This window comes from Pyxicephalus adspersus, chromosome 11, assembly GCF_032062135.1.
Source record: "Pyxicephalus adspersus chromosome 11, UCB_Pads_2.0, whole genome shotgun sequence".
Taxonomy (NCBI): domain Eukaryota; kingdom Metazoa; phylum Chordata; class Amphibia; order Anura; family Pyxicephalidae; genus Pyxicephalus; species Pyxicephalus adspersus.
The window spans coordinates 5,102,465-5,113,759 of NC_092868.1; the positions used below are offsets into that span (position 1 = coordinate 5,102,465).

Genomic DNA, 11,295 nt, shown 5'->3' on the forward strand with positions numbered 1-11,295 from the left:
CATGGCCGAAGAAGTTCTGAACCCAGAAATCGTCCAAAAAAGTCATGGCGTCCTTTTTCTGGGACATAGACGGTATTCTGTTGGTGGACTTCCTACCTCAGGGCTCTAGTATCATTGGAGTATTATGCCAACCTCCTGGACCATCTAAAGGAGGCAATTAGGATGAAACACTGTGGAAAGTTGACCAAAGGGATCCTTTTCTTGCAGGACAATGCACCTGTGCACACGTTCAACGTTGTGGCTGCCAAATTGAACACCCTGGGTTCCAATTGGTCCACCATCCTCCCTACTCACCTGACCTGGCCCCTTCAGACTATTATCTGTTCCCGAATTTGAAGGAACACCTGAAGGGGCAGCGTTTTGAGGACATTTCTGACGCCACAGATGACGGTCTATAAAAGCTGCAACTACGCTGTACCAAGTGCATCAGTCTCAGGGGGGAATATGTTGAAATGTGTTAAATGTGATATGTGTTATTTCATATCTCTGGCTCTCTTCTTTTAGGGCAAAGCTGGGAACTTTCCAGCACCCCCTTGTATGTCCCTTTAAAACTGTGTACTTGCCTGGCATATAAATATATATATAACTGCTAGGTTGCAATATTTCATCTATATTCTGTGGTTCCATCAGATTTTGCTACCTCCAGTGCTGAAGTCTCACAGTGTTGCCTAATCTTACCCTTTTCTTGGTTAACATTCTAATAATAACCCCTTCTTTCCAGGCACCTAACCCTAACCCCCATGCCCACTGCTTAAACTGAAGCCCCCCAGCCCGGTGCATACTCTAAACCCTCTGCCCAGTGTTTACCCCCTAATCCTTCTGCCCAGTGGGTAAACTAAATCCCTCCATCTGATGCCTGACCTACCCACGACCGAACCCCTAACCTTTGCCCTCCAGTTTCCTAGCAAATCAAAATCTGATGGAACTCGGGCTATGAGTAGAAGCCTGGTCATATTTTCCAGGCTGCATTTAAAATAAACCCACAGAGAATACCATAAACCCAGAGATAAGTATTAAACATTGACCTACATTGTAGATTGTAGAACGAGTAGATTTCATTCTCATCATAGCAGATACTGCAGAAGAGGCGGTTATCTGACATAGTCAGACAACCAGGACATGAAAAACTGTACTGGTGGCTTTTATAAAATTTGTTTTCTTGAATCACTCAGGTCACAAAGGGGAGTATTTATAAATCAAGGAATCTGACATCCACTGAAACATTCCCTTGTGGGGATTCTTGAAAGTCTATGTGTTTCAATGGTAGTAGTTGACTTTCCACTTGAGAATGTTTTAATGAATGTCACACAAATAACCCCCCCCCCCCCAGAAGACCCCCAGATTTTAGTCTACATAAGAGAATGTTCAAGTGCTTTAAATCTTCATTCAAGTCTCTAAAATATTTTATTCATTGCTTTGAAAAGGCAAAGGAAACAAAGGAAACATAGGGGTTAAAGTGGAACTACAATGAGCCGACATAGGTTGCCGAGGCACTGGTGAACATAACTTAATCTCCTATGATTGTCCTCTATCAAGAACATAGGAGGAAAATATTTCACATCTGCAATATATTGGCCTATTGTCACATCACTCTCCACCCACAACAGGCGTTCCACCACTTGCAACTCAAGCTCCTTTAAACTTCCATCTGTCCTTTATGAATACTGGGGAGCCTAGAATCATAATAATCCTGAAATTATTAAAGCCCATTGTTGGCAAAATGTATAATAAAAATGTAACCAGTATATCAGTTCAAATATTTATGTGTATACTCAAATATAAACCCAGATTTTTTTTAACCTGACAATTAGAACACCAAGTTTGATTTGTATTTGGGTCACACTACTAGATGCCACTCTTGTAAAGCATAAAACAGATTTTTGCCACCTGAGCCAGAGTTTGTAACACTTCATTGTAGGACACAGCGCCATTTATTGGTGACCAACAACAATGCACATAATATTGTTGCACAATAATGACCAGCAAAGGATTATTATGGATCTTAACCATCTAAAAAGTACTCCCCTTTTTCCTCTTTTTTCTGTTGATTACTGTTTGGAATGTTAGCAGTGACAGATGTATTTTGTGCCCTAGGTTTATACTTAAGTCAATGTGGTTTTCCTGCTTTTTCGGATTACAAATGTTAAAAGAAAAGTTTATATCCAAATTGGTTTATATTTGATCATATATAGCACTTATTATGATAAAACAGCAAATTATCTTTTATACAAGCCCCCCACCTGATCTCTGTAGCTGTGTGCATTGTGAAATCCTCATCAAAATGGGCTGCTAAAGGTTTTCAGTTTTACTTTGACTTTCATATAGGCAATATAAAGCAGATGCATAGAAAGAGGGAAGAGAGAAGAGTTGTTAGACCCAACGGAATCCAACTTTAATGCTTCTGGTGTGAAATGTGATCTTGAATTGCTCCACATCGGCCATAACCACACAGACCATTGAGGGAGTGTTTTCCCCTTCATTGTATTGCCCCATAGATTTGAAGTCACAGTATAAGGTTGCAAGTTTTTCCTCTTTAAACAAAATGTATAAGTATGACTGAAAATCATGTTATATGTTAATCTGTGAACTAAAGATTTTTAGAATTTTTAATGCAGTATATCTTTTTCTTTCTATTTTATGCTATTATTTTTTTTTATTTATCATGAATACAATTCCAACTTTCAGGTTGCAAAATAAGTAACCCACATAGATTGCTACTTCTGTGTTGGCTGTAATTTAACATGTTGTGCAAATTGAAACTTTGTCCCCTGCACAGCAAGTCTCTTCATATCTGTATCATAAAAAATAATATTACAAAACTGCAGATGTTGATCTGTCTAATGCACTATGATATGATTTGATAATTACCCGAGTAACAACCTAATTTGGCATCAGTCCAAGGCTCCAGACAATGTTTTCCATGCTCTCATATTTTTTCTATACATTCAATTACATAGATACATTTCAAATAACTAAATCATACATTCGGCATAAAAAAAGCATAAAATCAGATAAAGGATGAATAATAATATAACAAACAGCAAAACACCTGGCAATTTTTTTTATTTTTAGGCTGCCTTTAATCTAAACAGCAAATATCAACTTCCTTGCTCACTTACCTACTTGGGTTGAGGTTGGTGATCTTATCAAGTGTCAGAAAATTTCATACACTCACACTAATATAAAACATTTTTTATTTTATTTTAATAATTTAGAATATGGAAAGACATACAAAAATCTAAAATCAAATACTTTCCTATGGTATATTCAGATATTAGATTTACATGAACTTTCATGATCATCCTAGGCAAAAATCAGGGGGGCATTTATTTTTTTATTCTCCTGTGGATTCGATCCTATTTTCATTTTAATATTTTTCTCTTTAAGGTTTACTTTTCCCCATTGCTCCATTTTCCTTGCCTTATGCTCGTAAAATTCACCCATTCAAAATTCATTTAATTATTCTTCAAAATATCTAGGCATTTGTTTATTGTCAAATGACATTTTACACTGTAGTCAATAGTAAACTCAAAATTTCGTAGATTTTAGGGTTTAATTTTCACCATTGTTGTTGGGGATGTCTGGGAGACCTACAGAACAATGTCACAAAACAAAAAATGTAAAAAGCATGTGATTTCGCTCAAAATTAACAATCAGATATAGTCAGGAATTGATGATTTTTTAAATGTAGGATATTAGCGGCTACCTACCTTTTTATTTATTATTATTAATAAACAGGATCTATATAGCACCAACATATTACACAGCGCTGAACAATATTATGTTAATTGCAAAGCCCCTGAACATAGTATTTTCTACAAAATTGGAAGGATTTACATTGTATTTTCTAAAGAATTCTAAGGGAACTCTAAAGGTGCGTACACACTTCCAATTTTTATCGTTCCAATCGAACGACGAACGATCGATTGGGCAAAAAATCGTTCGTAAAAAAGTAACCAACGACGCCGACGAACGAGGAAAGTCGCTGGAAACGAACGACCGGACCGACGGATCGGATTGGACGACGATCATTGACCATCGTTCGTGTGTACGGTCGTTCGTTGATCGTCCATGTTCAGAGCATGCGTGATGAACGAACGTCCGTTCACTTTCCTGTCGTGCACATAGTTCCTCTATCGCTTAAACGATCGTATCTATTGTGTGTACAATATCTACGAACGATCGTGTCGTTAACTCTATGTGCAGGATCGGTGCTATACGATCGTTCATATATATCGTGCATGAACGTTCGTCGTTCGTTTTCCAACGATAATAATTGGAAGTGTGTATGTAGCTTAAGGAATTGGGGGATCTATAGGAGCATTTTTCAATCAATGTAGGTATAGGGAACCAAAAAAAAATGTCAAATTGAAGTGTTAATTAACACTAAAATGTCCTTCCTTAGCATCCAAATAAGTTTTTCTCCTATGTGACACGTTCACACATTGTTTGGACCTATTATAATATAACAGCCTGTGTGTGACAGTTGTAGTACCAAACAATACAATGTTTAACATTTGGTAACATTTCTAACATGGTTGTAGGATGTTTAAATTATTTTTTATTTTACTGCTATTGTCACCCAGCCTATTATAATAAAATAGTTTTCCAAGCAAAGTGTGAAAGTGTCATATTATTATTATTATTACACAGTATTTATATAGCACCAACATATTATGCAGTGCTGTACAAAGTCCATAGTCAAATCACTAGCTGTCTCTTAAAGGAGCCCACAATCTAATGTCCCCACCATAGTCATATGTCTAATACAGTCAAAGGTCAATTTTGGTAGAAAACCAGGTAACAGAACTGCATGTTTTTGGAATGTGGGTGGAAACCGGAGTACCCGGAGGAAACCCACGCACGGGGAGAACCTGCAAACTCCACGCACATAAGTCAAAAACTGCTTGGAATGTTAATAAAGAACATTTAAACAGAAGGCTAATTAACTTTTTTATTGCCATATAAATGCATTTGTTTGTTGATTGCCTATACCTAAAAAAATTTTGAATTTATTCTTAAAAAATGCTCCTATTAGTCCTCCTGGCTCCCCCAGCAATTTACATAAAAGTTTGGCATCTGCAATAGCCTACGTTTTAAAAATCAGTAATTTCCGCCTATATTTTAATAGTAATTTTGGACAAAGCACATGTTTTTTTTTTTGTTTGGAGCATTGTCCTATGGGTCCCGCAGACATTTGCAGCAATTATGGTGACCGTACAGCTATCCTGTCCAGTCACTTATTAACTGCAGGGAACAGGGAGGACGCAGCGGGACGCCTTCTGCTCATTCTCCTCCCTCCATAGATTGAACAGATCTGTCACTTTAATTGATCAATAACCATAATTTCTATTACTACATCAGAATGCCCGTGCAACCCCAACATTTTCTGTTCAATCATGTCATATACCTTGAAGTTAATTATTAATGAATCATCTTTGTATAAATAACTGTATCATTTCAGGGCGATCTATGCCTTCTCATTTTCACCATGGCTTCATTACTGGCAGTTGTGTGTCTGCTATCAGGTCTTCTAGCACCAGGTGAGTCTGCATTTAATTCTTCCACATTGACAGTCATCAGTGTTATCGATTTGTTACATAGACAGTAATAGGCATCCATTATTATATTATTCTATTTAACATAGTTGTTAATTTTTCTAATCTTCTTGATAGCTTAGTCTTTAAATGGTATTATTATTATTATTAAACATGATTTATATAGCGCCAACATATTACGCAGTGCTGTACATTAAATAGGGGTTGCAAATGACAGACGAATACAGACAGTGACACAGGAGGGGAGGACCCTGCCCTGAAGAGCTTACAATCTAGTAGGTGCGGGAACTAACACAATAGGAGTGGTGAGAAGTAGAAAAATACGGAAAGCTTTACACATTTGCGTGGGGGCAAATATAATTTTAAAAATATGAAATGAGGGTAATAATTTATTTTAATGTGGATGAATGAATTATTAATGATGTTTACTATTATATTACATATTTGTTTCTTTGATAATGGTGGCCAGTCTTAATAATTAATTGTTAATATTGTTTTATATTTTTAATATTATTTTATTTATTTGCTAATTTTTTTTATAATTTAGGCTGAAGATTTGTGAGCATTTTTTTACAATCTTATTTTACAAAAAATAAGAAATACTAAATATAATATTAAAACTTTAAAAAAAACAATAGAATTGTATGTACATATTAAGTAAAGTACAGGCAAGATTGTCAATAAGGATAGATACGTTCACACATGAGAAGATTCTTGCCCGATACGAAAGGTTGGGATCGAGAATCTGTACAGTGGTCACCTAACATCGTTGGGTGGTCACCCAGTGGTCACCTAACATCACAAAAGATTGTTTCCAACTACAAAAACTGCAGTTTATCCATTGTCATAGAAGATATATATTAACAAAAATGTCTGAAAATAAAAATTACAAATAAAATAAAATAAATTAAATATCGGTCACACGATCTGGTTTCTGATGGTGTGAAATATAATACAATACTATTTAATTTTTTTTGTTTGTAGTAAAGTTTTTTTTTACTAGAAATGTATTTTAACTGGGTGGGAAGAAGCTATAGGTTGGTGGTGGCCCCTGTATTGATTCTTGTATTGTAAATTAACTATTCAGTAAACTGCCCAAAACAGCTGAAAAGTGCTGGGTGGTGCGCCCAGCTAAAAGGGTCTGGGGGGAAAACTGTAACATATTTATTTTTTTTTGTGGGGGGGGTTAACCAGTTTTGGAACTAAATCCAAAATATAATATATTGCAGCATACTAGTGTGGTGGCTGCTTTTATTTTCTTACTTTTATTCTTTTCCTTTTATTTTCACCCAAATAAAGCTACATACACACGTTCAATAATTGTAGTTGGAAAGGATCTTTCACAATCCTTTCCAATGATAAAAGCCTGAACGAGCGCTGCACAAACAGCTTTGTTCTGCTCTATGGAGGGGGGAGAATGACGGACCCCACTTGTATTAAATCTTTCGCCGTTCCAGATCCGCAAGGATAGATTCATGAATGGCGTCAGATGAGCGTTGTACATTCTCATCCAATACTAGCGCTGATGCAAGTATGAGACGAGAATCAACTCACTTCGTGTCCCCTTATGTCAACATCTCTTTCTTCATTGTATCTATGGATGGAGCCATGGCTGGACTACAAACATGTCTACTTTTGTCCATCTCCAATCTATGGGGGATCAATTGGAGTAATAGTTTATACACAAAAAGTTCTTGGCTGTAAAATCAAATGAGGCCACCATATCAAATGCTAGGATGGGAAATTGGATGAATGGGGATCATTGTGTCACCCTGTTCTCCTTGTCCATGCTGGATTGGTATCAGCTACTGTATGTTTGGGGTTGTTGTCCTGATGTAGTATACATTTTGGAACAATCAGCTGCCTCCATGAAGATATTGCATGATTCATAAAAATCTGCTAGTAGGATTTTTGGCCACAGGTCTTCTTTGATGATCTCTTTTGGCTTTTCTGGAGAATAGATAGGTATAGCTGGGTCCCACTGATTTCTGTCAGTTCTGGGCAGATGGCTCAGCTAGATTTCTGATTTGGAAGCAATGGGAATTACCAAGGGAAGTACCAAGTAAGAATGATGGGTTGGTCTTGATGTCATGTCCGAGGGATGGCTTTTTGGCCATAGTTCTCCCATGAAGACCTCTACTGGCCAGACTTCTCCGGACAGTAGATTGGTGTGGCTGGGTTATGCAGGTTCCTGCTGATGGCTCAGTTAGACATCTTCTGACTTGGAAGGGAAAGGGAAGTACCAAGAGAAAAACGCATGATGTGTTGGTCTTGGCCAACCAATGTGTCCACAGTCGTCAACATTGCCTGTTTCTTTGTGCTTCTTCAAAAGAGCTTGAACTGCACATGTCGAGACCCCAATCTGCTCTGAAATCTAAACCTGGGATAGATCCTGCTGATGTAGTACCTACATTGCTGTGCTCAGTTTTGCCATGGTGAATGACCTGTCTTTTACAATATCACCTTGGTAGTAGAGTTTGGATGTTCCTCACCCAGGTTTCAGCCTCCCTATTTGGTTTTAGTTTAGAACTGTGTGACAACCTACATATGATGATCATCACCACCTATTTGGTAGAATAGGTAATCATAAACTTCACTATAATCCTACAAAATCCCGGACTTTGTCCAAGTGGCTCTAGAAGGATTCATGATGGTTTGGAGGCCAAGGGTGATCACACCAAATATTAATTGTATTTCGAGTTTTCTTCTCTTAGCTCACTTTGTTTTTGTGTAAGTTTTGAGGAATAAGCAATTAAACTTTATATTGGTGAAATGATGATAAATTTAGCATTTTTTTCACATCTGCCTAAAATGTAATGCCCCTACTGTCATAAAGTAACAATGTTTCTTTTTCCATTGCAGGTTATGCCATCTCCTGCGCTCAGTGTTTAACCACAACCTCAACCTCTTGTGGTAGTTCTGCCTTAAAATGTGCCTCAAATCTTGTTTGCATATCTATATATCAATCAACATGGAGTAAGTTACATGGAAAAAGAATGTACCTGATATTTAATTTTACATTAGCTCTCCCTGCAGTGTACTATGCCTCACTGTCTCTACTAATACTTAAGGGACCGCCCCTGACACCATCATCATATGAGCATTCGTATTGGCTAATGGTGTTATAGACTGTCCGACCCCCGAAGAAACCGTATAAAAGGGCAAAAACTATTTTGAGATAATAATCCCGTAAAAAATTAGATGTTTATTCTATATAAAAAACTTTCTATACTATAAAAGTACTTCCTTTACTATAAAAGAAAAGTACCTGCTTTGGAAATAAAAGTGTCTAATTCTGTTTTTTTTTCTTTTTTAGCAAAAAACGGTGAAAGAAAGCAATTTATCAGAGGCTGTGGGAGAAAAAGAGACTGTGATAAATCTGGAGTGTTTTCCATCCCAGAGAGTAAATACAGATTCAGTGCCACATGCTGTGACACAAGCAGTTGCACACCGAAAACTCCTGTTTGTACGTATCAAGAATATGGCTGCATAGATATGACCTACCTAGAGAATGACCGGTGCGGAGAGTGGAATGTAGTTACTCATCTCTTACTGGTGCTGGGGAATCTAAGAAAGTATGGCGTCTGCCATCTTTAGATTTCTAGCTGAAAAGCAAGGCAATTGGTATTTTCAAATGAGGAGGTCAGCAATGGGGTCCTACCCTACCCCAAGATATGTTGCCTTAAAGATAAACTTCGGGCAAACATCAAGCTAATTTCATAAATGGGAGCCACCAAAGGATTTCTGAGTTCTGAGATGTACACTGCTCTGCCACTGCAGCACAGTCCTACACCTATATGTTGGAGCTGTTATCACTTCTTGACTATTAGAAGACCTCTTCAAGTATAATCTTGTCTAAAGGATACAAGTTTGTAGATATGTGGCCATCACATACATTGGAGCTTGCTGGACACCTCATTCCCAAATCTATGGGCTATAATATGGTTTTGCACCCCACACTCCTCCCTTGTATCCTAACATTTACTCTTTTATAAAGGAGTGTTGGTAGGGTTTTGTACCCATGCAATCAAAATATTATTTGTAGGGTCAGGTACTCGAGCTAGAGGAGAAGACCTGGCTACCAACTGGCATACCAATTTATCCCGACTGGTATTCCATATTCGAGTCCTGGGGGTCCACATGCTTTTGGCCATATAGGGTTTACTCTTTTGTTATTTTGTGCAGTGTTATATATTAGTGTACCACATCCCCATACTCTTTTAACTGCAATTTATATGAAAAACGCAGACCTTCAACTGGGGATTTTTTTGGCACCATCTTATTAATAACTTTAACAAATGAAAATCCCTAAAATCAATTCAGAATTTATTCATTATTATATAAAAACATAAAAAAATCTGTACAAAGAAATTTTTTTTTGCTTTCAATAGCTTAACAAATACCCTTTCCTACAGACAGTCTCATCAATTCAAAATGCATTCTTGACGCGTTGTTTGGCTTCATCAGTGAATCATTTTTAAGGAGCCATCATATCTCTTTTTTTAGTTCAGGAATGCCATTTGTAAAACATTAAAAATTCTTACATCTTGATTTATGTGATTATATGGAGCTTACATTACCTTTTTTTTTATTCTTTTAGTGCCAGATTTTAACTTTAATCTTACAACAAAAACCTGCACATATTGTGTGTCTAGCACCGATACAGACTGCAAATCCGAACAGGTCATGAACTGCACAAAGAACGAGGAAAAGTGCGCTACGCAAAATTCAATAATAACAGGTAAGAGTGCAAAGCATACGGCTTTCTTCCTATATTCCTCCCCCTCCTTCCATCTTTTCTCTCTTCTACTCTTCTTTTCACTGCTTCCTTTGTCTCTCTGTCATACTCTTCTTCTTTTTTCTCCTCTTTTCCCTTTGTCATTCCGTTTGCCAATGTTTTCCTTTTTTCTTGCTTTTCCCCTTTTTATTTTTTTTCTCTCTCATTTTCTTTCTGTTTCACATCTCCTTTTGCTATTTCATATCAGCCTCTCCCTCTCTCTCTCTCTTGCTCTTATCCTCTAATATATTTTATCTCTTTCTTTTCTTCTTTTTTCCTCCCTTTCTCCTTTATTTAGTGGGTGTAAATCTTCCTAATACCAAATTTTTATTTTTTCATATTTTTCATTATTTTCAGTTTTACGTTTTTTTTTTATATTTCAGCTGGATCAAATAAACAGAAGTCATCTGTCCGTGGATGCGCCTCAAAAAGTTACTGTGAGCTGAAAGAGCAGAAATCGGAATCTGGTGGAATCAAGACAAACATAGTTATTAAATGCAGCGCATGCACTGCGTTATATTCTGCCCTAACGCTACTTATAACGGTCACCGCCTCCATTATGGCGAATGTCTTCTAGGTTCTGCTTATTTCTTTCTTTCTTTCTTTCTTTCTTTCTTTCTTTCTTTCTTTCTTTCTTTCTTTCTTTCTTTCTTTCTTTCTTTCTTTCTTTCCTGGCTATTGTGGCAGCACACTTCATTAGACACCACCACCAGAATTCCTGTTCTGTTCTCTTTCTGTAATATCTTATTTCTTTCTTTCTTTCTTTCTTTCTTTCTTTCTTTCTTTCTTTCTTTCTTTCTTTCTTTCTTTCTTTCTTTCTTTCTTTCACTTTTGTTAAAAAAGGCAGCCCCCAAAAATTCTAAATTAAAGTGGAATACTGTTCATATGTGTGTGTGCTTATTATTGACGCCTAAAAGAGAATAAAAGCAAACAATAGTTTTGGAAAACAAGGATCCCTCC

The 11,295-nt window shown here is 36.9% G+C and overlaps 1 protein-coding gene across 1 annotated transcript; it reads left to right on the forward strand.

Moving 5' to 3' along the window:
* Window positions 1-5,340: 5,340 nt before the first annotated feature.
* On the forward strand, window positions 5,341-10,973 carry LOC140340921 (phospholipase A2 inhibitor and Ly6/PLAUR domain-containing protein-like). The gene is made up of 5 exons (XM_072426369.1): window positions 5,341-5,543; window positions 8,421-8,534; window positions 8,875-9,024; window positions 10,159-10,299; window positions 10,719-10,973. The coding sequence occupies exons 1-5, from the start codon at window positions 5,492-5,494 to the stop codon at window positions 10,910-10,912; spliced, it is 651 nt and encodes a 216-aa protein (XP_072282470.1). The 5' UTR covers window positions 5,341-5,491; the 3' UTR covers window positions 10,913-10,973.
* The last annotated feature ends 322 nt before the right edge of the window (window positions 10,974-11,295 follow it).